Source organism: Aristolochia californica, unplaced genomic scaffold, assembly GCF_029961685.1.
Source record: "Aristolochia californica isolate CCGP_79_NKW_82.1479 unplaced genomic scaffold, dmAriCali1.0.hap1 SCAF_6, whole genome shotgun sequence".
NCBI classification, from domain to species: domain Eukaryota; kingdom Viridiplantae; phylum Streptophyta; class Magnoliopsida; order Piperales; family Aristolochiaceae; genus Aristolochia; species Aristolochia californica.
The window spans coordinates 35,991,038-36,017,772 of record NW_027182257.1 but is presented as its reverse complement, the minus strand read 5'-3'; the positions used below and the strand labels follow the sequence as shown (position 1 = coordinate 36,017,772).

At 41.3% G+C, this 26,735-nt stretch overlaps 1 protein-coding gene across 1 annotated transcript in view; it reads right to left on the bottom strand.

Moving 5' to 3' along the window:
• LOC137967118 (SNARE-interacting protein KEULE-like) overlaps nucleotides 1-26,735 on the bottom strand; it is a 43,041-nt gene that overhangs the window by 12,572 nt on the left and 3,734 nt on the right. The window contains exons 3-15 of the mRNA XM_068813565.1: nucleotides 22,957-23,038; nucleotides 8,280-8,358; nucleotides 7,164-7,214; nucleotides 6,963-7,059; nucleotides 6,770-6,802; nucleotides 6,319-6,447; nucleotides 5,517-5,711; nucleotides 5,338-5,421; nucleotides 5,135-5,230; nucleotides 4,979-5,052; nucleotides 1,345-1,441; nucleotides 886-1,011; nucleotides 601-696 (exon numbers count right to left, since the gene is read on the bottom strand). Of these exons, the coding sequence (XP_068669666.1) occupies nucleotides 601-696; nucleotides 886-1,011; nucleotides 1,345-1,441; nucleotides 4,979-5,052; nucleotides 5,135-5,230; nucleotides 5,338-5,421; nucleotides 5,517-5,711; nucleotides 6,319-6,447; nucleotides 6,770-6,802; nucleotides 6,963-7,059; nucleotides 7,164-7,214; nucleotides 8,280-8,358; nucleotides 22,957-23,038 (1,239 nt within the window). The remainder of the gene's footprint in view (nucleotides 1-600; nucleotides 697-885; nucleotides 1,012-1,344; nucleotides 1,442-4,978; nucleotides 5,053-5,134; nucleotides 5,231-5,337; nucleotides 5,422-5,516; nucleotides 5,712-6,318; nucleotides 6,448-6,769; nucleotides 6,803-6,962; nucleotides 7,060-7,163; nucleotides 7,215-8,279; nucleotides 8,359-22,956; nucleotides 23,039-26,735) is intronic.

Genomic DNA, 26,735 nt, shown 5'->3' with positions numbered 1-26,735 from the left:
TTACAACTCCGAATGGCATTGAAGTTCCCTACAAACAGCCAGGGGTGATTCAAAAGCTGAGTAAGGGAGGAGAGCTCATCCCAAAAAGCCTGTCTCTCCCAGTATTGGGTGGGACCATATACTCCAGCGAGACACCAAGTGCTCCCAGAGCAGCGGTCACAAAGAGTGAGGCCAATGGCAAAGGACCCATAGATATTATAAAAAAAAATGGTTTATAATGTTAAACAATAAGCCTCTTAAATGGCTAGTCATTTACTCTAATTGAAGACATAGTCATTCACTCTAATGGCCAGTCGTTTTGAAAAATGACAACATAGTTTCTAATTGTTATTGGAAATAATTTTTAAAAAATTAAAAAAAAAAAATGTCCAAAAGTTAAAATGTAAAAAGAAGGAGAGGAGCATTTTTGTCCTTGTAAGTTGTCACTACATTAAATGAATATAAAAGAAGGATTAGGGGTCGAGCTCAACCCTAAACTAAAATTGCTCCTTTCCTGCAGCAGCCCCCCTCTCCCATATCTTCTTGTCTTTTAATTCTTCTTCAATTCTACCTGTCTTCTATAATAATCTCATAATTTGACAAAGAGTAAATGGAACCAACCTGCATTAACTTTGTGCCTTTATCTCCTTCAAATTTTTCTGGATGAACAGATGCATAAATCATTAAAAGTCGCAATCTGTTTTCAGGACTCGCATCCTGCATAGCAAGAGAAAAAACAACTGATTGACAATACAGAATACAACTATGCTGAATATTTTCTATCAAAATTAAACAAACTTTTAATGAAAAACCATACTGCTTTTTTTATTCAACAGAAAACTAAACTGCATGACTCATATTGCCATTTTAAATAGATACATTAGAAGAAGAAAAGTTAAAGCAAACCTGATTTGTCCTTAGAAAAGTTATCACTTCCTTCGTTCCAGCATCCCCAAAAACAAGGTCCTGTTCCAGCTGCCCAATATCTCGTAGTCCTATCTCTCTGATCACTCTGTTTATTTTTCCTGCAATCTGCAGCATTTCACCAAGGTTCAATTACTGTGAATCAGTAGCTTCGATGACACTACCCATCAGAGTGGAAACTCATAATAGAAAAAGAATATGCCAAGGATAGCATCTATATTACCTTAAGAGGACATTTAAAAAAGGTTCACATTTAGGGAAATCAGATTGCAATGCCTAAAACTTTCATTTGTGAGTGTAAAGGAGAAAGAAAAAAACGTGTATTTTTAGTGGGAAAAAATGACAAGTAGAAGGATCTTTTTTTATGAATGGCAACATATATTAGTAAAGGAAACAGAGGAAAAAAATACAGAGAAAACCAAAAACAAGCCAGAAACTAACCTCCACATGGAGGGAAAGTTTTTCCATTTGATCACTATACTGTGGCAAAGCTTGTACCATCTTTTGCAAATCTTTGGTTGATAGCTCACTACCATCTCTGAAGAACAAAGAACAAGGATGTAAGAAAAATAAAATAAAATGACAAGGTCAAACTATTCTATTAAAATGGCCTGGTCAAACTATACTATCACATTGTATGATTAAAAAAACAAAGAATCTCTTTTATTTTCCGAATTTTTACAGCCTTTTTATCTTTCCAAAAATGGCAAATCTGCACAGTTATCAACATTTAGCCACTTCATTATAAGACTCTCCATTTGACAGGAGAACTAAATGCACCCATGCATAATAATGTATCTAATTAATTCAACAGAGTTGATTTCGTTCTTCTTGCAAATGCGTTTCTTCCATCTGTTTCTTCTCACAGTGCCACACATATCTCACTTCTTGGGATTTCTCACTATTAAATTTGAGTTGAAGTTCATCAAAAAGTGGTTAGTCAAAGTTAAGAGACATCTTCCAAAGTAATAAACACAAGACCATTCTAATCTAAGATCAATATGGGATAATAATGAGAATTTCATTAAAAGATGAAAAAAGAGAGGATACAAATTACAGAAGGCCACTAACAAAAAGGCCAAAATTGAAGGAACATAAAAAAGAATCTGAATCCACTTACCGAAAATATATATGAGATTATTCTTAACACTTCCTAAAGATTATCCTATATGTGGATAATTTTTAGGTGAATGCCCACATACAGATCCATGTTACTTGCTTTGATTCCATGTCAGGAACAGAAATCAGACTGAAAAATTGGGAATTTAAGAGAGAATGAAGTTGGGTGAGATAGACCGCATCAAGTCAACGGGGAAATCTCCTAGTTTCAGTGGGATTCAACCAAGTTCCACTCCCACTATGTATCACACTCTACTTATTCTCAAGTTTCCTTATTACATTAGGACTTAATATACTTGTGAAGTTGGGTCCAAGGCCCATCCCAAAATAACTAGCCAACTTAGGAAACCTCTTTCCCTACTAATAAACTCAAGATCTTTGTACTCACTAATCCATGTGGGACTATTCCTTAACACTCCCCCTCACGTGTAGGCCCTCTTTTGTGGCCTCTACAAGTGGATAATTTAGGTGTAGGCCCTCTTTTGTGGCTCTACAAGTGGATAATTTAGGTGTATGCCCTCTTTTGTGGCTCTACAAGTGGATAGTTTAGGTGTTGGCCCTCTTTTGTGGCTCTACAAGTGGATAATTTAGGTTTAGGCTCACATATGAGTACCTGCTTTGATACCATGTGAAGTTGGGTCCAAGGCCCATTCCAAAATGACTAGCCAACTTAGGAAATCTCTTTCCCAACTAATAAACTCAAGATTTTTGTACTCACTAATCCATGTGGGACTATTCCTTAACAATACTCAAATAATATACCATACTCCAAACTCTTACCCTCAATCTAGCACATGTTGTTCATAGTTGCCCAGCCTACCCTAGCTGATGCTCCTAGTGCCAAGCTATCAGAACTCTCAGAATTTTTTTAGATTATCTACGATTTTTTAAATTTTCCCAAAAAAAATATTTTTTGAGAATTTCTAGAATTTTGCCGAAACTTCAAAGATTTTTTGGGAAATTTTTCAAAATGTTTAGATTTTTCTATGTATTTTTATTTTGGAAATCTTATGAATTTTCTGAGAAAACAACTTTCAACAAAACATTAAGAAATTCATTGTAATTGGAATCTCATTCCTAGATCAGTCAACTCTTTGGCTGATAAATTGGCAAAATTCGGAACCGCCCAGCAATCTCTCATTGTTTGGGAAGGCTTCCCCCTTTGTAATTTGCTCGTTTGAGCTTTTGTCTTAATAAAATTCAGCACCATTTAAAAAAAACAAAACATTAAGAAATAGTCCCTGTTCTAATTAAACATTAAAACGAAGTCCTAAGATTTACAGTTTAAAAAAGCATTGTTTTTCCAAATTTAGAGAAAGTCCTAATATGACCCAATTTACGAATATGTGCTGAACTTCAACCTCAGATCAATCAAATCGAGAGACTCAGAGATCAATCCAGAAATTGAATTAAGAGACTGGTTGAAAATGAGTAAAACGAACAATAGGTTAGAATAGAGACATTCAGATAGGGGATGGCAAATGAAAAATAGAAGATGCAGCCATAGAAGGATGGAGAGAGAGAGAGAGAGCTTTGAGGGGACTTTATAACCATCGGAAGTAACTATAGATATTGTGGTAAATAAGGATCATGTAAAACTTCATTTGAGGAATCAGCCAAACCCGATCATTTCTCAAGAACAATATAAATGGACCCTGATACTACCATTTGGATGTAGAATCTACATGCTGGTCCTCTAATTAATGGAACCATATCCACTCATAATGTCAACTCATCTGACTAACTTACTGATATATTTATCAAGGCACACTTCCCAAGAAAAAAAAATTATGTTATGTAACAAGCTGGGATTGTTTGATATATATGCCCCGGTTTGAGAGGGAGTGTTGAGTGGAATAAGTTAAGGGGCACACTTGTAATCATGGCCAAGTTTGTATGTTATTTATTAATATATTTTCATGAAGGGTAGATTAGTAAGAACACTTAAATTGTGTTAGTTGCTTCAATTACTTAAGGGCAATTGTCTTTTAGCACTAAAGATTGTACTTAAGTGGAAAAAGATTCGTTTTTAGACCTAATCCAATATATTACATTTTCCAGCTCTTCTTTCTCTCTTGTTTCTCTTCAATCTTGGAATTTCACCCTTTTACGTTCCCAGAACAGAAGGCCTCTTCGCAAGTATTAAACTCAGGCTTTTCTAATCATGGAGGAGCAACTATTCTCAATACCTACCTAATTTTACAGCGTATAGATCTCCAAAAGAACAAAGCCTTTTATAATATAATCTGAAAGCACCTAACTACACCTCCCTCTTTTTGTAAACAAACAAGACAAAATTTCCAGCCAGATTTCCAAAATGGGAGTGAGCAGAGAAATAGAAGTATCTCCATAAGAGTAACATGCACCCTATAATGTTCCATCATAGCCAAAGGATTCCAGGAACATAAAAGAAGATATATGATTAGGATCGAGCAAGTTTGAGGATTCCGAAGCAGGCTACATGATTCCAAAATCTACAATAAATTTACAGAACAATGATCCAAAGTAACCAAAAAGCAGATAATATGCAACCACCCCTCGTCATTTTTGGTATTAAGCTGAAAATTGATGTCTTGAAAACAATTACTTAAGAAGACAACAGGATGAAATAACTCATGAGACCGCCAGTTTCTCCTCATTTAAAAAAATAATCAGATTAAAAAATTTAAACAAAATAGTAACAAACAGATCAAAGAAATGTTAGAATGGTAATATCAAATTTGACTTCTACTAGAAAACAAGCAAATAATAGAAGCTGCATTGAGGCCACAGCAATTTGGTATCCCATGAGACAAATGAAGATTCCCGTCTTTGCATAGGGCTTTTTTTTTTTATCAACAACATACCAATATGCTCAAGAAATCATGTTCAATTCCAAGATTTGTGATCCTAGATAATACAGAATGACTCGCTGTGATCGAACTAAGAGATGTTTAAGCTGAAAATTTACACTAACCTTGAACTATGTATTTTTGCAGCTTTGTTTTTGGATACAAACTCAGTCATCTTCTCATGTAACCGTTCACTAGCCTGCATACCAATCTAATGATCAAGCAACCAAAAAAAGCAATAATGGTTCTAAAAGAGAATTTGTCAGGAGTACCATACATACATCTGCAATGTGAGCATGTCGAAGCTCAAGCCAAATGGGATCATGTTCTTCAAGAAGGACCTCCTTTTTCTCTGTTGCGCCTCCTGGTTTGGTTATCTAAACGATACATTTAAAAAAAAAAATGGTAAACAGTACATATTAAATATGATAAATAAACACAAGGGAGTCCTTTGAGCATAAAACCACAGATTCCAGACAACAACCTCATGAACATATTTATTTCCATCCATATCTAGCAGATCATGACACATAGCATCATACGTCCATTCATGGATCACAGGTGCAATCTGCAAGAAGAAATCATCAGTTCCCAACCTGGCCAAAATTTTCCTGCTCCCCATGCTAAAGCCAAAATAATTATTAGGAATCTAGCCTCCTTAACCTGATCAATGGACCTATCCACGATAAGTAACTCGCATGTCTCTGTCTGTGGGAAATTTGCAATTGATTGTTTGTACTTGAGAAGAATATTCCAAACTGTTGCAGCTAGTTTAGTGGGAACTAAATCACGAAATGTTGTCATTGTGGATGCATCTAAAGATGACTTGGCAGTACGATACCGCACATAAGGAAGTTCCTGGAAATATTAAATCAACTGTAAGAAATACTAGTACATAAAAGGCTAAAACCTTAGAAGAAGACAGTCTCTTAAGCATTGATTCCTAGCATCCTGAGTGCTTGGGATTCACAAAAATTAGTAAAAAAACACCACACTTTGATATGGCTACAGAGATCAATGAACAATTTAATTCAAGGACCTCTTCTTTATGAGAGCTACATCCTTTTTTTTTCTTCTTCGATAAAGATGTATTTATATTAACAAGAGGAAATTTACAAAGGAAGAGGGAGCGTATCCCTAATAACAAGAGATTGTAGGGACGCTCCCTACTTGGCAAGCACATCTGTTGCCAAATTTGCAGATCTCGGAATGTGAGACAATGAAAGCTATATCCTTTCTCACACAAATTTTTTTTTTTAAGTGAATGATACTTTATTTAAAAAAATGGAAGAAACAAAAACCTTCAAATAAGAGAGGTAGAAGAGAAAAAAAAAAACAAGTAACAAAATCATAACAAAGTTAAAGAGGGATTGAAGCACCCACCTAACATGTCAAGGAAATATTATCACAAATTCACATTACAAACAATAAATGTGGGTACTTATTCAGAAAGTTGAGGACGCACTTTTAAAGAAGCAAAAACAGTTGCAATGCGTGTCGCCATAGTGTTTAAACATGTATCATACTTGCGAGAATTCTCCACATTTTCCCCAAATAGTTGTTCCAATGCCCTCTCATTGTCGGTGATGAAACCCTGTATAAAGATAAGCCATCACATGTATGACACAAAAAAATAAAGAAAATGAAATGCAAAAGAATGATGTAAACTTAGATTACACTTTTTTTTGTTGAGTAATACAAGCTTTCATTGGAATATTAGATTAGTACACATACAAAGGGGGAAATTCCCCATATTACATATGGAGGGAGATCTCACTGACTAGATGACTCCTTCCATAACAAGAAGATCAACAAGGTTATTGGCAGAGGGAGTAGGCTACAAACTATAATCAAGTTGAAGATCACAAGAAACACAAAACTACCTCAAGGTTAAAAGGCATACTGAATATGCATACCTGACTGTCAATAGCAAAGTACTCCAAATTCATCTGCATATCCAAACCCACATAAGAAATGTTCAGCTCCATTTATGAAGTCAGTTGCCTAAAACTAACGAGTTCTAGAAACAGCTACAGAATCACTCAATACACTACAAAGAATTCACGATAAACTAAAAAATAATGAAATAATAAAAAAAGTAGTTCCAACCTCCCTCAGAGCACCAATGCGGGGTAAAACACTTGTATCACTCTTAATCATGGAAACCAGTTCCTTTTGAACAGGTGAACTGAAGAACACAAATGCCCTGGCACAAGATCATTCATTTAAGACCAAAAAACTAAAGAAGCAAAGGAGAAAGTCCTAACAGATTCTCGTTAAAAAAATTGGACTAAGACATTCTTTACATACTTTTTGTACAAGGGACATCTTCCAGACATGTCAGATAGGAACATGACAACACTGCAAGTTACAAGAAAACAAATCAAAAAACAGGCTGGAAATTACTCCAAAAAGAATTCAAATACAATTAATATCTCATTGGTTGGAACTCATTTCAGCTGATAGCACAATTAGGATAGAATTAACCAAAAGACCTAGAATGACCTAAATGTTTCTTACCTGATCCCCCTTATAAACCAATTAGCCCATACCTTTTTTCATGGAAACAATTTCAATCAGCTAGCTGGTCCAACTAATAATGAGAATTGTGAGCTAAACAAATTAGTTTCAACCAATAGAATAAATTAACTGACAGTCTTTCAGTCAAATGAGAAACCACATGATTGAATAGCCAACCTTTATTTTACTGCATAAGCTAAAGGCAACTTAATTAAAAACGATTTAATCATGGATCTTCTCATTTGCAGTACAATTTACAGTATGTGACCCATCTGAATGTTCAATTGGATTAAACTAGATTATTTAACTCATATTATGCACCATTTGATGGTCCAACTGAATTAAATGTCATCCCACTGAAAAAAAGTTTAGCAGATTCAGTCACTAAAGGATACCAAACATTAAACAAGTGGGCATCCTAAATCTTTCACCTAATACCATCAAAATATAAGCCATTCAATGAGAAAATCCAAGTATAAATGTTTTGAGAGAGTTAGCAAGATAAGTTATCTACACATAGAAGCAGTGTTCCTCATTCAAGTCATAAAAGAAATCACGGAGAACGAAACTCATATACATGTGGAGGAATAGACTGCAGCTTTTTCTCCCGTGGAAGTACTCTTCCTCCCCATGTACTGACATCATTTACGACAATGCACTCCCGTAAAGTTACTAGGTTGTATTCATTATTTTCTTTAAAATTTGCATCTAAAATAGATTTCTCTACATGTACATCTAGACCCACCAGGCTATTTATGTAGGAATTATGTGTTTACTTGTACACACAAATAATCGTTATTTTCACCTACTGGCAACATTCACTCAACAAAAATAACCCCACTCCTCTCTCTCTCTCCCCCACTCTCTCAAACATCATAGAAAAATAATAAATGGTAAGAGACATACTTTTCTTTTAGTGGTTGAATAAAATATACAGCATCCATAGATGGTAAGGGTTGCCTTCTCTTATATAGGTCTTCCACCACTACAAGCAAAATAAACCATACCCAGGTGCAAAGATGTCAACCCTCACAAATCCAGGAAGAAATAAATGCCTTAGAAGAGTAATGAAATCAATATATCAAACCAAAAAGAGACCCAACATTATTACAATAGATTATGATGAGAAGCTCAAGCACAACAGTACTCAACCAAAAATTCATAACAAAAGCAAGTCACCAGCAGAGAAAAAAAAATTCATGAGATTTATTGCATGTTTTCTCTCAGGTCAAAGCTCAGAAGATCTCACAGAAGTTTTTTTTTTTTACTATTATTTCCTAGTGTGTGGAGGGGGGATGAAAAAATGGAACAAGAGAACATTCACAGGTAAAAAAATTCAATTGGCAAAGTCATTGAGAAAGTTTTTTTTTTAAGAATATAGAGAAAGTTTTCATCATGCTCTTTTTATTTTTATTTTTATTTTTTTGAAATGAAGATGCATAAACTATTAAAAGAGGGAAAAGAGTACAATACCTAGCTAAAAGGGTCTTCCTCCACAACAAGATGTTGGAGTGAAACACCCAACTTAGCTTGAGTGTCGGCTAAATGGTCAGCTGACCTAGAAATGTGCTTCCAATTATAGTTCAAAAGATAAATTAAATTACATATATCAAAAAACATATCCCAATGCTGCCAGGGGGGAGGGGTTGACATTGCACACCAGTCAATGACTATTTGATAGTCGCCTTCAATACAGAAGGGTCCCACAAGATGGCGTTGGAAGATCTGAAGCCTTTTAAGCAATCCGGAGAGTTCTGCAGCTCTTTTTATGCTAACAGCTTAGCCCTCTAGCCCAGCTCTATTTCCACAGAGAATAGAGGAAAAGCTACAATTTCAAACAAAAGGATGGAGGCCTCCATCGCTGGTAGGTTTAAAAGGTAAACTTATCTATTGGAGGGGTTGGTGTGGATAACTTATCTGGTAGCAATTTCCTGGTATACTACGCCTCTTTTGGTCATTATGGCTCCACTAAAGCTGAGTTTCCTGCTTTAATTAATGGGGTCAGAGTCTAACTGACCATCTCTCTGAGCCTTGTTGAAATATCAATAAAAAAGGTATTTTGGTCGTTGACCATGGTTGTATGTCCCTCATAGGATAGCAGTTAGCTTATCCATATGATAAGAGTTATATGGTAAAAAAAACTGTTCTATTCTGAGATTAATTAGGGAGATATAAGGGTTTATATGTAGAGGCCATACGTATCATTTTGTACCTCTTTTCTTAAGTGAGTATATAAGTCATTTTACGTTCGTTTTCCAAATGATGTGCGCCTGCTGCTCTATTCAATTCAGCCTTCTCAGCATCTTCCCTTCTATCTTTTCTTCTCTTCTCTCCTCTATTTCTTCATTTTTCATATTTTACATGGTTTTTTTTAAATGGATACTTTATATGGTATTAGAGCATAAGATCTGACTGTTGTGAGCTTTTAACAAGCTTATTGTTCTCCTCAAGTCTACAAACTCTCCAGGAAGGAGAATTTTCCAAAATTATTACTGATTGAAGTTAAAGGTTAGACCATTTTTCCCTTTATTTGTGACATAACCCTAGGATTTTTTTTAATGAAAGGTGATTTTATTAAGAGAACCAAAACTGAAGAGGTTACTTCTAACAACAAGAGATTGCAAGGAAGCTCCCTGTTTGGCTCAAACATCAGCCACAGAATTTGTTGATCTCGGGATGAGAGACCAAAAACAGTCAAATAAATTGACAATTTCCAGAATTTCAAAAAAGGTGTCCCAATGGCGTCACGAAGGTGTAGAGGAATTCTCACACCAACTGATCACCACCTTAAAGTCTCCCTCAATGAGGATGGGCCCGGAGCAATGATCGCGGAAAACGGGGAGCCCATTAAGCAGGTTGTGGAGCTTGGCTGTCGTGGAATCTGCAATACCGAGAGGGCCGGAAAAGAAGATGATCTGGTTCCTGAGAGAGTCATGAATCACTCCACCAAAACCAGCTAAGCCAAGGTTGCCAAAAGAGGATCCGTCAAAGTTTAATTTAAGGACACCAGCAGGTGGCAAGGTCCACCCAGAATTAATTGGGGGCTTCGAAGAGGTGTGAAGTTGGGCAAGACATCTCCAATTGTTTCTGATGGAAGATCCCAAGAAGGGGGAGAAGGCTTTTCGAGAGTGGAGCCATGTAGCAATATTTTTTGAGATAGTTTCCACGACTCTTTCTTGAATGTTGAACTTGGCATTGAATCTCATTTGATTGCGCTCTAACCAAAGACCCGAAGGAATAAAAGCGGAGCTAGCCGAGATTATCATTTTTCCAATACCGGGGATGGGGGTCCCAACAAGCATTCGGCAAGCTGCAGGGAGGTCCACAGGGAAACAGAGTTGGAGTCCAATTTGACTAATAATCGACATCAAGATCTCCCAAGAGAAAGGGCATAGGAGGAGTAGGTGGCTAATAGTTTCTTCTACGACATGGCAGAAAGAGCAAATGGGGTCCACCCCTAGTTGGCCACAATTTCTGAGATTATCAGTAGAGAGAATTTTGTTGAGGCAAGAACTCATGAAGAAATTTACTTTAGGGGGAGCACTGAGATGCCATGTGAACTCCGCTGCATGCTTGGGACCATGCGTGATCCAACCTCGAATAACAAGATAGGTGGAGGAGACTGAGAAAGAGCCACTCTTATCTGGCCACCAAATTAACTTATGTGATTTGTTTGCTTGAATTCTGGTCGGTTGTAAGGCTTCCAAAAGGCACCTGGCTTCCAAAGCTTCAAGTTCTGATAGACCACGACGAGGTTGAATGTTCTATCCCCCATTATTGGCGACTTCAGCAATGGTAATTCTCCTCAATCTTGAAATTCTGAAGAGGTTAGGGAAAGAGTTCTGAAGAGGCATATCACCTGACCACCAGTCTTCCCAAAAGCTAATATATTGGCCATTTCCCACATAGAATCGACAGACGAGGAGAAAAATGGGATAAGGAGATAGAGAGATCTCCAGATAGGAGATAAAAGCCTTCTATTTCCCCCCTTGGTCCACCAAATCGAAGTAATGCCAAGCTTTGATAGCATCATATCTTTCCAAAGGTTTGGAGCAGATGAGTTGAGTCTCCAAATCAATTTTAGGAGCAAGGCACGATTCATGTCTCTGGTATGCCAGATTCTGAGGCCTCCAAGGGTCTTTGGGAAGCAAACTTCCTCCCAACTGACCAAATGGTAATTGAATTCTGAGTTGATTCCTCTCCAAAGAAAATGCTTCTTCATCTTATCCAACTGTCAGCCAACAGAAACTGGGCAAGGCAAGAAGGATAAATAATGATTTGGGATGCCAACAATGCTTGATTATAGAAGGGTTAGCCTTCCTGCCTTTCTAAGTAATCGACCCTTCCAGGAGGCAAGACGCATCTCCAACTTTGCAATAACTGGAGTCCAAAGATCTTTGCAAATGCGGCCCGAAAACAGAGGAAGATCGAGGTAGGTGCAGGGGCTGGATGAGATTGAGCAACCAAGGACTTCAGATATTTCCGAGAGGGAGTTTGGGTTAATATTGAACCCAATCAAAGAGGTTTTCCCCCAATTTACTTTCTGACCTGAACAAATTTCGAAGAGTCCTAGAACCGCCTTAATTCTTTTGATGTTGTCCATAGTTCCTGCTCCGAATATCATAGTGTCATCCGCATATTGGAGGATAGGGATATTGAAAGCCAAGGAGTTGCTGATTGGGTTTAGCCATCCACATTCTTTGGTAGAGAAGAACATAGCAGAGAGAAATTTCACCACAACGTTGAAAAGGAGAGGGGAGAGGGGAGAGGGGGTCTCCCTGTCTCAATCCCCTCAAACCTTTAAAACACCCGCAAGCAGTTTCATTTAGGATAAGTTGTGGAGGATAGGCAGCTCTTGATCCAGTGTCTCCACTGATCTCTGAAACCCATGTGAGTCATGAGGTCGTCCAAAACCAATTTACCCGGTCGAAAGTTTTTCTAAATCCAACTTTAGTGCAAACATTGATTTCTTCAAGCGGGTAAAATGATCAATCAGCTCATGAGCCGCCATAGTGGAGTCCAAAATGTTTCTACCTTTCAAGAATGCACTTTGACCATGATTGATAACTAGAGGGAAAGTGGTCTTGAGCCGGTTTGCGAGGAGTCTGGCAATAATCTTGTAAGTGCTCGAGATCAAACTGATAGGTCAAAAGTCACCAGGGGTTTCAACATTCCTCTTCTTGGGGATTAGAGAAATGAAAGAGGCACCCATGTTGCGGAAGGAGATGCCATTCTTAAAGAAATCCCCAACCATCAAAGAAATATATCCCTTAATAATTAGCCAAGCTCGGTGGTAGAATTCACCATTGAATCCATCTGGACCCGGTGCCCAGTCGCAAGCCATGCCCAGGACTGCCCTTTCGATTTCCTTAGGAGAAAGGAACAGATGAAGCAGAGCGTGGGAGGTGGTCAAAGTGAAGTTGCTGGATTTTGGGCCGATTAAGATAATCATTTGTGTATAAATCTGTGAAAAAACTAAGTAGATCATTAGTAATTAGGATCCTATCCAACATTACCTCATTATTGATGCGTAAAGAGGAAATTTGGTTGGATCTCTTCCTCGTCGAAGCGAGGGAGTGGAAAAAAAATTATTGGCATCTCCATCGGTTAGGCATTTAAAACGGGCTCTTTGCTTCCAACTGATTCTTTCCTGGACTAGGATAAGTTGTAGCTCCTTTTGGAGTCAAAGGTGAGTGAAAAATTCAGATTGGGTTAGATACCTTTGCTCTTCTGATGAATCCAGATCGGCGATGCAGATGAGGAGAGAGGATTTCTCAGCTCTAGCTGATTGACGACACCGGAAAAACCAGTCCTTAGGATTCTTTTTAAGGAGTTTGAGCTTTATCGGAAGAGGCCATTCTATTCTACCCCAAGCCAGAGAGCTAGTCCACCAGTCCTTCAACAGCACATCAAAATCAGCATCAGTAAGCCAAGCATTTTCGAATCTGATAGGGGGGGTGCATCTTCCACACAAGGTAGATAATAGGATGGGCCAATGATCGGATCCTACCCTGTTAGGGACTCTTCCGGATACATCATCATAAAGATGGAGCCAATTTGAATCGGCAAGAAAACAATCCAACTTAGAAAGAATTGGATGTTGTTGTCCATTGGACCAAGTGAAGGTCTTCCCAGAGAGGGTAATCTCTTCCAACTCCCACTACTGATGAAGTCAGCAAAGCCTCTCATAGAGGATGAGATGTAGGTAGCCGGAGGTTGCTTTTAGTCATAGAAACAAATTGCATTGAAATCCCCTGCAAAGATCCATTGCACGGTCCACTGGAGTTGGAGGTCAGAGAGCTCAACCAAAAAATTCCTTCTCTCCCGATAGCGGTTAGGTCCATAAACTCCAACGAGCCAGAGCAGCGATCATGGAAATGAACACCCACCGAGTAGGCCCCATGATGGGTGTTAATCGCAACGAAGAGAGAGGCATCCCAAAACACCATGATTCCACCAGAGTGGCCAATCAAATTTATGGCTAACCATTGTAAGGAGGGGCAGCTCCAGAGATCTCGGGCGAGACTGTCATCCGGACTTTGGCATTTAGTTTCTTGGAGCATTACAATCGAAGGCTTGAATTGGGATAGGAGGCGGAAGATTATTGCTCGCTTCCGCGAATACCCTACTCCCCAGACATTCCTAGAGATCAGAATCATTTGGAACTAATTTGTTGAACTCCCGCATCATCTTTCCTTCCTGGATTCTGGCCATGGAAAACCACTCCCAAGAGACGAGCCAGATTCATCATGTTTTGCCATGTTTCATTATCGTACCGGCTCCGTTCAAATTGTAGCTCTACTACCATACTCTCGGTTGGAGGAGGAAGGGGAGGGCTAAAATGGTCAGGGGGAATGTTCTGCTAGCTAAAGCAACCCCTGATTGGTAACGAGTGGGGCCAGTCTTTTTTCTTCTTTGGTAGGTAGCCAGAATTGGAGGTGATGGAAGTTCCAGGCTAACTGTTGTTCTAGAATTGGGCTCAGGGTCCAACGTATCCTCTGGATCTTGAATAGAGAGTTGGGAAGGCATTTCAGCTGGTTTCTGTGTCCTGGAAGTGAGGTTAGGCGTTGTTTTTGCCAGGGTGGTATTTTGAGAAATTGGTGGAATCGTGGGCCTTTTCGGGGGGGGTTGATTTCGCCGTGGTTCGAAATAGATAGTCTATGGGGCAGGGGCTGAAGCCATCGGAGTTATTGTCTTCATGGTGGTTGAAGAGGGGATTTTGGAAGGCGGGTACGAAGAAGATTGATTAACGTTTGCAAGGCAGGAAAGGAGGTTGGAGGCCAATAAAGCTTCAGAGTTCATGAAGGCTCTGCGGAGATTAAGGCTCCATCCTCCATAATCAAACCATAAGTCCGTAATGGGGGCGTTTTGGAGTCTGGAAAGGTTCAAGATGGGGCCGAAACATTTGTCCAGAGGTTTGTCCCCCAACCACCAATCATACCAGAATTTAGTAAGACACCCATTCCCCGGATAGCACTTGATCGCCATAGAGAAAATAGGAAGATGGAGAGAGATTTTTCTCAAGATAGGTGACAAGAGGTAGCGGCGACCACCTTCAATCCACCATTCATCTTGTTAGCCTTGGCAGCAACAAGGGCCCTCCAGATCAGATATGGTGACGAGTTGAATCGCCAGATCCATTTGATGAGGTAGGTTGAGTTGGTCTTTGCAATGTCTTTTTTACTGAGCCCGCCGAAATGCAGTGGTTGGCACACGTCAGTCCACTTTATGAGGTGATATTTTCGTTTTCCATTTGGCCCACCCCAAAGAAATCTCCTTTTGATACCTTCTAACTGGTTTCTGATAGAGGTGGGCAGTGAAAGAGGGATAGGAAATAGTTGGGGATACCATGGAGGCAGGATTTTATGAGAGTGAGATTACCAGCCTTGGAGAGGAATTTACCCCGCCAAGTGGCCAGACGCTCAATCACTGGGTGCCAACTGCTTTTAGGGGGGGTGCCATAAGCCAACGGAAGGCCCAGATAAGTGCAGAGGGGATTATCAATTTTACATCCCAGATAATCGGCCATTGCAGCCAAGACATTTTGGTCGATGTTGAACCCAGAGATGGAAGACTTAGCCCAACTCACTTTTTGCCCGAAAAAAAGTTTGAAAAAATTAATTAAAGATTTTATATGGGTTACTTGGTCCATCCAAAGAGGATGGTGTCATCCGCATATTGCAGAATGGCAATATCTTGGTTGGGATCAATAAAGATGGCTCTGAGCCAACCAGAATCTTTAGCATGATAAACAATGGTAGACGGGTACTCGGCAATAAGAGTGAAGAGAAAGTGGGACAACGGGTCAGCCTGTATGATCCCCTGCAAACCTCTAAAGAGGCCGCAAGATTTTCCGTTGACCAGGACAGAGGCGGGGCAGTGCCTGCAAGACCTTCCTGCCCTTGTGATTCATCATGGATAAGGGGCTTTTCTTGGCTTTTCTTAGGAGCCGGAATATTTTGGATTCCACCATGGCAGCGCATGAACTATTTGATCACTTCTCCCGTTCCAATGCCCCTCGCTTTGCCTTAATGTTGGATCTTGAGAAGGCCTTTGTCCGGGTGAATTGGGATCTGCTAGACGATTTCTTGGGTCAGATGGGGTTCGGTGGTCACTGGAATTATGGATTAGAAGTTGCATATCTTCGGCCTCCTTCTCCGTTTAATGGGACAGCTTGCGGCTTCTTCAAGGGAACCCGCGGAATAAGACAAAGAGACCCTCTCTTCTCCCCTTTTAATCAATATTGTTGCGGAGCTCTTATCTTCTATGATCTATGTTATGAACTCGATAGCGAGCCATGTAACTCAGTGGCACCGTGGGTGAGTCACTAGGTACTGCATCCTTCAATTATATTTCTGTTTTTATTATATTTCTGTTTAAATATACCTCAGGGGCATTTTTGTAATTTTCTGGTCTCTCCCCCCCCCCCCCCCCCCTCTAAAATCGTTTCCTTTTGTTGTTACACCTCCCGTTTTCCACAGATCCCTTCACTGAACAGCAGCCTCAACCTTCTCTGGTTTCAGGTGCTGCTGTTCATTGTGTGCACAGCAGAAACGTGAACTTGGAAGACGAAACGGCACCTTGAGGGTGTTGTGGCTGAGGTAGTCGGAGAGCAGCAGGAAGTGGGAGTTTTCTTACAGCAGAGTAGGGACAACAGAAAGGGCTCTCTGAGTGAGCCAGCACAGCAGGGAGTTGCTGCCAAAATTTCGCCAGACAGAAAGGGACTGCTGCTCAGACGTCAAACCACCAGCAGCCCTCTTGCTGTTCATATTCCGAGCATACCAGGGTGGATTCCCAGCCCACCAAGTTCAGAAGAGAGTAACGATCCCGATTGAGTATATTCCAGCAGCCCACGGCTGCTAACAGAGACGAGCATACCCGGGAGGATTTAATTAAAATCATCCAGTTACTGCTGCTGTCCAGACCTGCCAACAGTGACGAGCATACACGGGAAGTTTTAATTAAAATCATCCAATTACTGCTGCTGTCCAGACCTGCCAACAGTGATGAGCATACACGGGAAGATTTAATTAAAATCATCCAGTTACTGCTGCTGTCCAGACCTGCCAACAGTGACAAGCATACACGGGAAGTTTTAATTAAAATCATTCAGTTACTGCTGTCCAAACCAGTCCAGATCTGTGGGCCCACTCCCACACAGACTGGATCCATCCGTCCTTTGCCGTGTTACGCGATCCATGACTCGGGACCCTAACATTTTGGTATCAGAGGAGGGTAACATGGGGGACCCGTCCCACAGTGAAGAGCTAAGAAACCTTGCCAGCGAACTACGGACAGAAAATGAAGCTCGAATGACATAGATGATGGAACAAATCACAAGCAGAGTTTCTAAAATTGTGGCAGGATTAAACTGACCCCAGACACTACACGAAGGATGGAAAAACACTCTTACAGCAGAGGGGGAAAACAACATTCTTAGCGCAATGGCCTTCCGGCACATGGTGGAGGGTCAGTACCCAGGTACACAAAAATTGATTTTCCCACCTACACCGGGTCAGTCGACCCCTTAATTTTGCTACACAGAAGCAAAAAAAAATTTGCCCACTAAGGCACATCTGAAATGGACAAGGTTAGTTTAGCTGCCTTCCACTTGTTGGATGAAGCTCAACTCTGTTTCCATCACAAGTGGAATTGGACCGCCTGGTCGTCGATTGGGAAGAGTTTAAAGAGCTATGCACGATACGGTTCGGACCGCCAGCTTACATCAACACTTTGGGGGACTTGGTCTTGTTACGACAGACCGGTTAGGTGGAAGCATACCAGACTCAATTTCAGGAAAAATTAACTCGAGCCAGGCACCTTGTTCGAAGAGACCAGCATGTAAATTTGTTCACAGCAGGGCTTACTGATTCGTTGAAACTGGAGGTGGAACTCCATGAGCCTACTGATTTGGGGCGAGCGATGAATTTAGCTCGGGCAATGGAAGCAAAATAGCAGATTCAGAATAAGAGGAGGGGCTGGCAAGGGGGGAGTACCAGTGCCCCCGGGTGGCAAGAGGGGAGGACTTATTCGCCTCCGATGATAGGGCCACCAGCGCCACCACCCAAATCTATGCCTGGACATCCTGTGGCAGCATCCCCTAAAAGCAGCAACCCCCCACCCCCATATATCCGAAAATTAACAGCGATGGAAATGGTTGACAGACGAGAGAACAACCTCTGCTATAATTGTGGCGAACCTTACCGGGCGGGCAACCAATGTAAACGATTGTTTTGGTTGGAATTGGAAGCATGGGCCGAGGAAGAGGAACCACCAGCAGATACTCAAGAGGAGGCCGAACCAGAAATTTCCTTACATGCCATTACCGGACAGAAGTCGGCCAATACCATGCAAGTCAGAGCCAAGGTTACTGACCAAGAACTGGTGGGATTAGTGGACTCAGGCAACACACATAACATCCTCAACGTGACCGCGGCAAAACACCTCCGACTTGGGATCCAACGTCACCCAATTGCCATAGTTTCAGTCGCCAATGGTGAGAAGGTTCCGAGCTACAGGGTCAGCCAAGAGGTACACTTTTCCATTGGTAACACTCCCTTTACCACTACATTTTTTTGTCATCCCTCTCGCCGAATTTGATATGGTGCTCGGGGTTAAGTAGTTGCAAACTTTAGGCCCCATTTTGTGGGACTTCTCGGCGTTAACAATGAGCTTTGTGTCGGAGGCAAACCAGTGCTATTTAAGTGCAGTCATGCTACCGCCGAGGCCCCTGTCCACCTCTTACGCAAACAGCAACCTCCGAGCCGCCCCGTGGACAAGTTACTAGAGGAGTTCACCGACGCCTTTCGGGAGCCGTCCGGGCTTTTCCCATTGTGGCCCTATGACCACGGGCATTGTTTCAAAGCCGGATCAGATGCGATGATGGTTAGACCCTACCGATATCTGCCCCTTCAGAACGATGAACTTGACTGGCCGTGCAAGACCATGCTGGAACAGGACCTTATCCGCAACAGCTGTTCCCAGCTTTCTTCGCCAATTATACTAGTTAAGAAGCATGATGGCACATGGCGATTCTGTGTGGACTACAGGGAGCTCAAACGCTTCAAATGCTCCTTTGGGACGGAACAAGTCGCCTCTCTTGACAACATCAATTCAGCAAACGGCATCACAGTGGACCCAACACAACTTGCAGCAATCACCACCTGGCCTCCACAACACACCATTTCGGCCTTACGAGGATTTTTGGGGCTATCAGGCAATTATCGGAAATTTATACAAAATTACGGTCCCCTGGCCAGGTCATCTGGGCGGATGCAACCACGAAATCCTTCATGGCCCCCAACCAGGCTTTTGCTTCCACTCCGGCCCTACAATTACCGGACTTGAGACCCTATCTAGCGAGCTTGGGGACAAGCTCTTTGTCCAGGGGGAGAGTGATGTTATGAACTCGATAGCGAGCCGTATAACTCAGCGGCACCGTGGGTGAGTCACTGGGTACTGAATCCTTTAATTATATTTCTGTTTTTATTATATTTCTGTTTAAATATGCCTCAGGGGCATTTTTGTAATTTTCTACCTAAACTATGGTTGGCGTGAAGTATTTGTAAAGGGGAGATGGGAATATGAAAGGGTAAGTTTTGATTTGGTCGAAAGAGGATTTGGGTTCTTCTAGAACTCTAGTTATCCCCCCCCCCCCCTTAAATCATTTCCTTTTGCTGTTACACCTCCCATTTTCCATAGATCCCTTCACTGAACAGCAGCCTCAACCTTCTCTAGTTTCAGGTGCTGCTGTTCGTGAACTTGGAAGACAAAACAGCACCTTGAGGGTGTTGTGACTGAGGTAGTCGGAGAGCAGCAGGAAGTGGGAGTTTTCTTACAGCAGAGCAGGGACAACGGAAAGGGCTCTTTGAGTGAGCCAGCACAGCAGGGAGTTGCTGCCAAAATTTTGCCAGACAGCAAGGGACGGCTGCTCAGACGTCGAACCACCAGCAGCCCTCTTTCTGTTCATATTCCGAGCATACCAGGGTAGATTCCCAGCCCACCAAGTTCAGAAGAGAGTCACGATCCCGATCGAGTATATTCCAGCAGCCCACAGCTGCTAACAGAGATGAGCATACCTGGGAGGATTTAATTAAAATCATCCAGTTACTGCTGCTGTCCAGACCTGCCAACAGTGATGAGCATACACGGGAAGTTTTAATTAAAATCATCCAGTTACTGCTGCTGTCAAGACCTGCCAACAGTGACGAGCATACACCGGAAGATTTAATTAAAATCATCCAGTTACTGCTGCTGTCCAGACCTGCCAACAGTGACGAGCATACACTGGGAAGTTTTAATTAAAATCATTCAGTTACTGCTGCTGTCCAGACCAGTCCAGATCTGTGGGCCCACTCCCTCACAGCACTGGATCCATCCGTCCCTCGCCATGTTACGCGATCCATGACTCGGGACCCTAACAATCTACAAGGCAAAGGATGCTGGCTTGTTGGATCGATTAGCAGCATTGCAGCGTTTGATGTTCCTCTTCTTCAATACGCGGATGACAGGCTTATTTTTGGCGTTGGAACCCTTGATTATGCTGTGAAAATTAAGGCGCTGCTGGGATTATTTGAAATTGCTTTGGGTCAGAAGGTCAACAGGCAGAAGACCACCCTATTGGGATTTAATATCAGCTTGAAGTGCCTTCGGTCCATGGCTGACATTTTGGGATACTCGTTATCCTCGCTCCCGACAACATACATCGGCCTTCCCCTTTTTACCTCTCGCATCAGCAAGGAGCTTTGGATCCCGGTTATTGAGCAGTTGGAATCCTGGTTGGCCACTTGGAGAGGATGGTTCCTCTTGAAAGCTGGAAGACTTGTCCTTCTTAAATCCTGTTTGGCTGGCATCCCCTATTATTTCCTCTCCTTCCTGCACTGTCCGGCCTCGATTAGTCTGCAAATTGACAAATTGATGAAAAGGTTCCTTTGGCGTGGTACTTCCTCAAATTTTAAGTACAATCTTGTGGGCTAGAAGGATGTGTGCATCTCCAAATTTAGGGGAGGTCTGGGTATTCGGATCACCAAGGATGAACATGGCCCTTTTGCTCAAGTGGATTTGGAAGTTCAACAGTGCTGGTAGCAACCTTTGGAAACTGATGTTGTCTTCTAAGCCGAACTGGCAGGATCATTGGTGGACCTTGGGAGGTAGGAGATTTGTACTCTCTCCAATCTAGAGAGCTATCTTCCTTCTCATCCCTCTATTCAAATCGGGTATTCATTTCCAGGTTGGCAATGGGCGAACGATTCGGTTCTGGGAGGATTGGTGGGTCAACTCCGGGTCCTTGAGGACCTTCAGCAGTATTTGGCGGGCTTCTACTCAGTGTTGCCTCTCTGTTGCTGATACCTAGAGATCTGGCTCCTAGGATCTTCACCTCAGACTTGGGCTGGATGACTCGGGTGCCCTGCTTGCCTCTCGCCTTTTGGAGTTTATCTGATCCTCTAGACCCAGGGATACCGTGGTTGATTCGGTGAATTGGTGGTTGGAGACTAGTGGCGCCTTTTCAAACTCCTCTGCCTACTCCCTCATCATAGGATGGCCTCTGTCATGGTCTAATCATGAGGTGGCTCTTATATGGCACTTATGCGCCCCCCTGAAGATCAAGTTCTTTCTGCGGAATGTCAGGCTTAACAAGATCCTTACTACTGACAATCTTAGGCATCGTGGTAATCATAATGTATGCGCCTCCTACCCTCTTTGTGGTCTTGAGGACGAGACTATCAACCATCTTCTCATTTTATGCCCCTTCTCTTGGTTGGTTTGGATGAGCACTCTTAGTCAGATTGACCTTCAGTTATGCTTACCTAGGGTTTTTCTTTTGGTCTGTTGCATGCTTCTTGGGATCTCCCTTCCCAAGTTGGGCAAGATGCTCATTTATGCTTGTGTTGTTTTCATTCCTTGGGGCATGTAGAAGGAGCGTAACAATAAGTGATTCACTGCCAAGTTTCTCTCTCAAGAAAGGGTTACATCCTCTATCATTAGCTTCATATCCTCATGGCTGCATTTCAGGAAGGAGTTTTCTTCTCTCATGGGCTGCTCTCTCAGAGACAATTGGCATGCCCTTGCTCAGATGGGCTCTTCGGCTAGACCTCCCGCTATGCAACGTGGCAACCTCCTCAATTGGGCTTCATCAAGCTGAATTGTGAGGGCAGTTCCCTAGGCAATCCTGGCATGGCGGGCTTCAACGGTGTTTCTCGTGACTCTGGTGGTAATCAGCTCATGTCATACTCTGGCCCTATGGGCATCTTTGACTCCACTTCTGCAGAGCTTCAGGCCCTCCTTAGCGACCTCACCATCTTCCCAGATCATCTCTCTAGTCCGCTCCACATTGAGGGAGATTATGTTGTGATTATTGGATGGTTCTCCTCTCCCTCCACCCCCTCTGTGGCAGCATTAGGCTGCATTCTACTCTATTATGGACATTCTCTCCCACATTACCTGTATTTAGTCCCATTTCCCAAATCTGCCCAATGTGTAGTTGATGCTTTTGCTAAGCAAGGAGCCTCCCTCCAATCCTTTGTTGTAAGGGGTGTGCTTCCCTAGTTTGTTATTCATTTTCTTGCTTAATAAGTATCATTTACATACATACTTATACCTAGCCCTTTGCAGATCAAATCATTTGAATTTATTTTCCCAACTAGTTCTTCTTCACAATATCATTAGAAAAATCTATACTTAAAAAGCCTTTAGTTGCTTGGTGCCACAAACAACACAAGATAACATAAAGCTAGCTATTGAACAAAAGGTATTAGAACGGTAGCCCACAACTACTGGTCCAAAGATCAGAACCTAACATTGACACCATGAACCTAAAATCAGATTCTAAGATCAAAGCCTTTTAGTTTTTGGCTGCTCTGGCTGCAGCCTTTTGTATCTTGTACTTTCTCTTATTCTCGAAAAAAAAAAGGCATCCAACTCAAAGCTCAAGCTTGAAGTAAGTCTGTACATCTCAACACTTGACAAATAACGTAGAATTATTTTCAACAAAGACATCAAATGAAAGAGAAACTATGGTAAGAAAATTTAATCATATCTTGTCTTCAAATGATGGGTAGGAAGAACAGTGAACTTCTTTGCTTACATGAGACACCTTCATTTGTAATATCTGCCATCCTGCAAGAACAAGACATGACCTTCACTGTAACCTTGTCCATAATGAGAACCTGACAAGAAATAAAAGAAGAAAAAGTCAAAAAGGCTAGCAGACTGTAAGTTGTCAGCTATAATTATAAAAAACTAAAATTAGAATACTTTTTTATAATGAAAAAATAACAACAAACTATCTTACCTAAAATAATTATACTCAACAAATGCAGGCACAACACATACATATATCAATTCAGTTACCCAAAAAGGCAAAATCCAACCAAAACATATGGGTAAGAAATTACCATCTTAGGAGCATCAGTTGTGTCACCAGAACATATATGACCACTTCGCATGCCTACTGGCTTAGCTCCCAGAGCTAACAAAAACACCTCTTTGGACAAACTCTTTTCAGTCAATATTTTCAATCTGTCGCATCTCTCACTTTAACATTTTGCTCTTGGCTCTTAGATTTGAATTATATCTGGGCCATTGTCTTACTCATGATCAGACTCTTATAAAGCCATACAACAGACATAAGTACCTCTTTTTTGAAATGTCAATTGGATTTTGTCGCTGTTAAAAATAATTACATGAAGAGAGATAACCTCAAGCAACAATAGGGAAGGAGTCTCCAACCATGAACGTGAGGCAGGAGACACTTTCCTTAGTCAATACATCAGACAGTATCAACAGCACTTAATGTATGCTGGCAAGATGCAACTAGGGATATTTCTTTGATTTAATCATAAATGTAACCAAAAGACCAAGGGAGAAGAGAGCTTTCTTTCATCCAGCTCATCACTGTTGCAAAATCTCCTTCTATTATAACTAGGTTATAATTTTTATTATTAAATAGCTTCATGCCTTACAGCAATGCCTTGATATCAGCTTTGGCTGAGTGATAGAATCTAATAGAACCTGAAATTGATAGAAGAACAGAGCCCTCATAAATAGGGGTGGCAACAAGGCGAGCAGAGCTCAAAACATGGTAGGTTTAGGCTCGGCTCAGAACTTAACTGATAGGCTTGAGCTTAGGATTAGGTTCAAGCTCGGCTCAACTGCAAATGGGTAGGGCAGGGTCTTTCCTTTCTCTGTAGCAGGAGGGGCAGCGCATACTGAATGAAAAAAATGAAAAAAAAAAAAAAAAAAAAAGAGGATGAAGAGAAGAGAAGAAGAAGAGAAGGAAGAAGAAAATGGGTGAGAAACATAACCAACAGCAGGAAAAGGGAAAGAAAATTCTTTTGTTAGAGGAAACTGAGAAGAGAAATGTTTTTTTTTCCTTTTTTGTAATCATTAAGTAATAAAAAGGGGAAAAATAAGACCATTGGGGAGAACGAACCACTCTGGGAGATGAGAAGGCAGCTGTTAGGAATGGTTATTCACTGAAACTCCATGACGGATGAGGACATTAAAGCTCAATGTCGAAAAGAGGTTGGCAAGACTTAGAAACCCAGACAATCAAGGCTGCAACAGCTGGTGATGGAAGCAAAACCACCAATAGCACCGATGACCGCTGAAGGCATCAAACTCAGCAAGGAGGGCGAGGAGCTCAACTGAGAAAGAAGAAGAGTACGAGGAAGAATCTTATTCTCGAGACTGGAGCTCAGATAAAAACAAAGAGTTGTTGTACTCTCTGAAATTATCATATTAGCATTTGTTGGCATTTATTGTAGACTAACTTGCACAAACATTGAGAAACTTTGAAATCTTGAAAAATTCAAAGATTTGGGACGGGAACAAAACTTTGATCAAGATAATTACACTAATCAAGGCAGTCTTGATAAGCTTCTCAATATGAAGGCCCTGCTTACTCTATGAAATTCAATCTGGGCGGCAGGTTAATTGGGAGAAATCCTCCCCAATTGGCTTAAATATTTCAGATGATACAATCAGAAACATGGCTGACATTATGGGCTGCAGGACTGAGAACCTTCCTATCTCCTATTTGGGCCCCTCTTGGAAAGGAAGAACTTCTCCATTACATTGAGATCCAGTGCTAAAAAATATTCAAGAATAGACTTACCTCTTGGAAAGGGAAGTACCTACCCTTGGCTGGCAGACTCGACCTGTCAAATCTTCTTTAGCTGGGATCACTAACTTCTTTCTTTCTGTTTTGCAGTGCCCAGCTAATGTAATCCAAAAATTGAAGTGATTGAAAGAAGCTTCCAGTGGAAAGGTATGTCCAACAAATTCAGATACCACCTTGTCAACAAGAGTGAGGTTCTTATGGCAAAAAGGGATGATGGTCTTGGCCTTAAGAGAATCAAAGCCATGATGAGGCCTTCCTCATGAAATGGATCTGATGCTTTGAATCTGAGCATTCTAGCACCTGGAGATAGATTAACTGTGACAAGTATCAAATTCCGACTGATACTCTTCTTCCTATGGCCTTTCGAATTCATGAGTTTCTTCCATTTGGAAGGCCATCTCTTCTCCTTTGGTGTCAGATCAGGAGAGCTCATTAAGTTCTAGACTAACACTTGGACCCCTTACTTTGGATTTTCCTGCTATTTTCAGATTGACGCTTATTGCATCAGAATCGGTAAATCAGGCCTACTACCCTTCCAAAAGTGGAGGCTGGAATCTCAACCTTCAACGGCCTCTTTTCAATCACGAGATGAAGAGATGAACAAATTGATCTCGAAGTTGACCAATGTGTAAATCAAACACAAAAGATAGGGACAAGATTATTTGGATGGCTGATTCCTAGGGTAAGTTCTCTATCTCTCCTGACTATCGGGCAATTTCATCGAGCCCCAAGGTATCTCCTCTACTCCTTCTCTGGCATGGAAGGTGATTACTCCTCAAAAGTTGAAAGTTTTTATTTAGTGTCTCTTGGAAAAAAGAATCCTAAGTTGTGACCAACCCCAAAGGCGTATGGACATTCCTAACTCAAGCTGCAAGTTCTGTTTGTGTGATCCTAAATCTATTAATCACTCCCTCCTCCACTATGATTTCTCTTTGGAGGTTTCGAATTCCATTCTTAGAACATTTGGCCTCTCATTCTACTTGTCGGAGACACTTCTTTACTTCTTGTCCAGTAGCTTCCACATGTAGCTTCCCAAACTCGGAGCCCTCCTCTAGTGCATTACCTTGCTTCTGTTACCTAGACCCTCTTGTTGGAGAAGAATGAGTATACCTTTGCTGTGAAGTCTTGTTCGGTGGGTGATACTATTGAGAAGGCTATACAGCTTGGTCACAAAATTCAATGATTAGCAAGTTGTTGTGATTCACAAAAAATTAGAAATCGTTTACCTCAAGTTCTCCCACCAATCTGAAGCCTTTGGTGTCTTGTACACCTGCCCCAATTGGCATCTTCAAGATTAATTTTGATGATAGTTCATTAGGGAACCTGGGTCCCTCAAGATAGAGTGGCATAATTTGAAATCATCTCAAGCAGACAATGCTATCCTTCTATCATCCATTGAAAATTTTTAATTCTACTACTGCTGATTGCCTTGTCTTCTTCATGGACTTAAACTTTTCTAGCAACATTTTTTTGGCCCAATCATTGTGGAAGGTGATACCAAGACTATCATTTCTTGGGCCAGTGGTAGCAGTTAGGTTGTGTGCCGATTTGACCAGCATTTTCCCTATATTGAGAACCTATCTTCCTCTATGCAAATTGAGAGGTCTCATATGCCTCGTGAAGCCAATTCTGATGTCGATGGTTTTACAAAGTTAGGGAATTCTCAATAGGCAATTGTAATTAATTTTTATAAGCTTGTGCTCCATGTTTGGAGGGTTTTTTCTATTGCATTGGGGATGTTC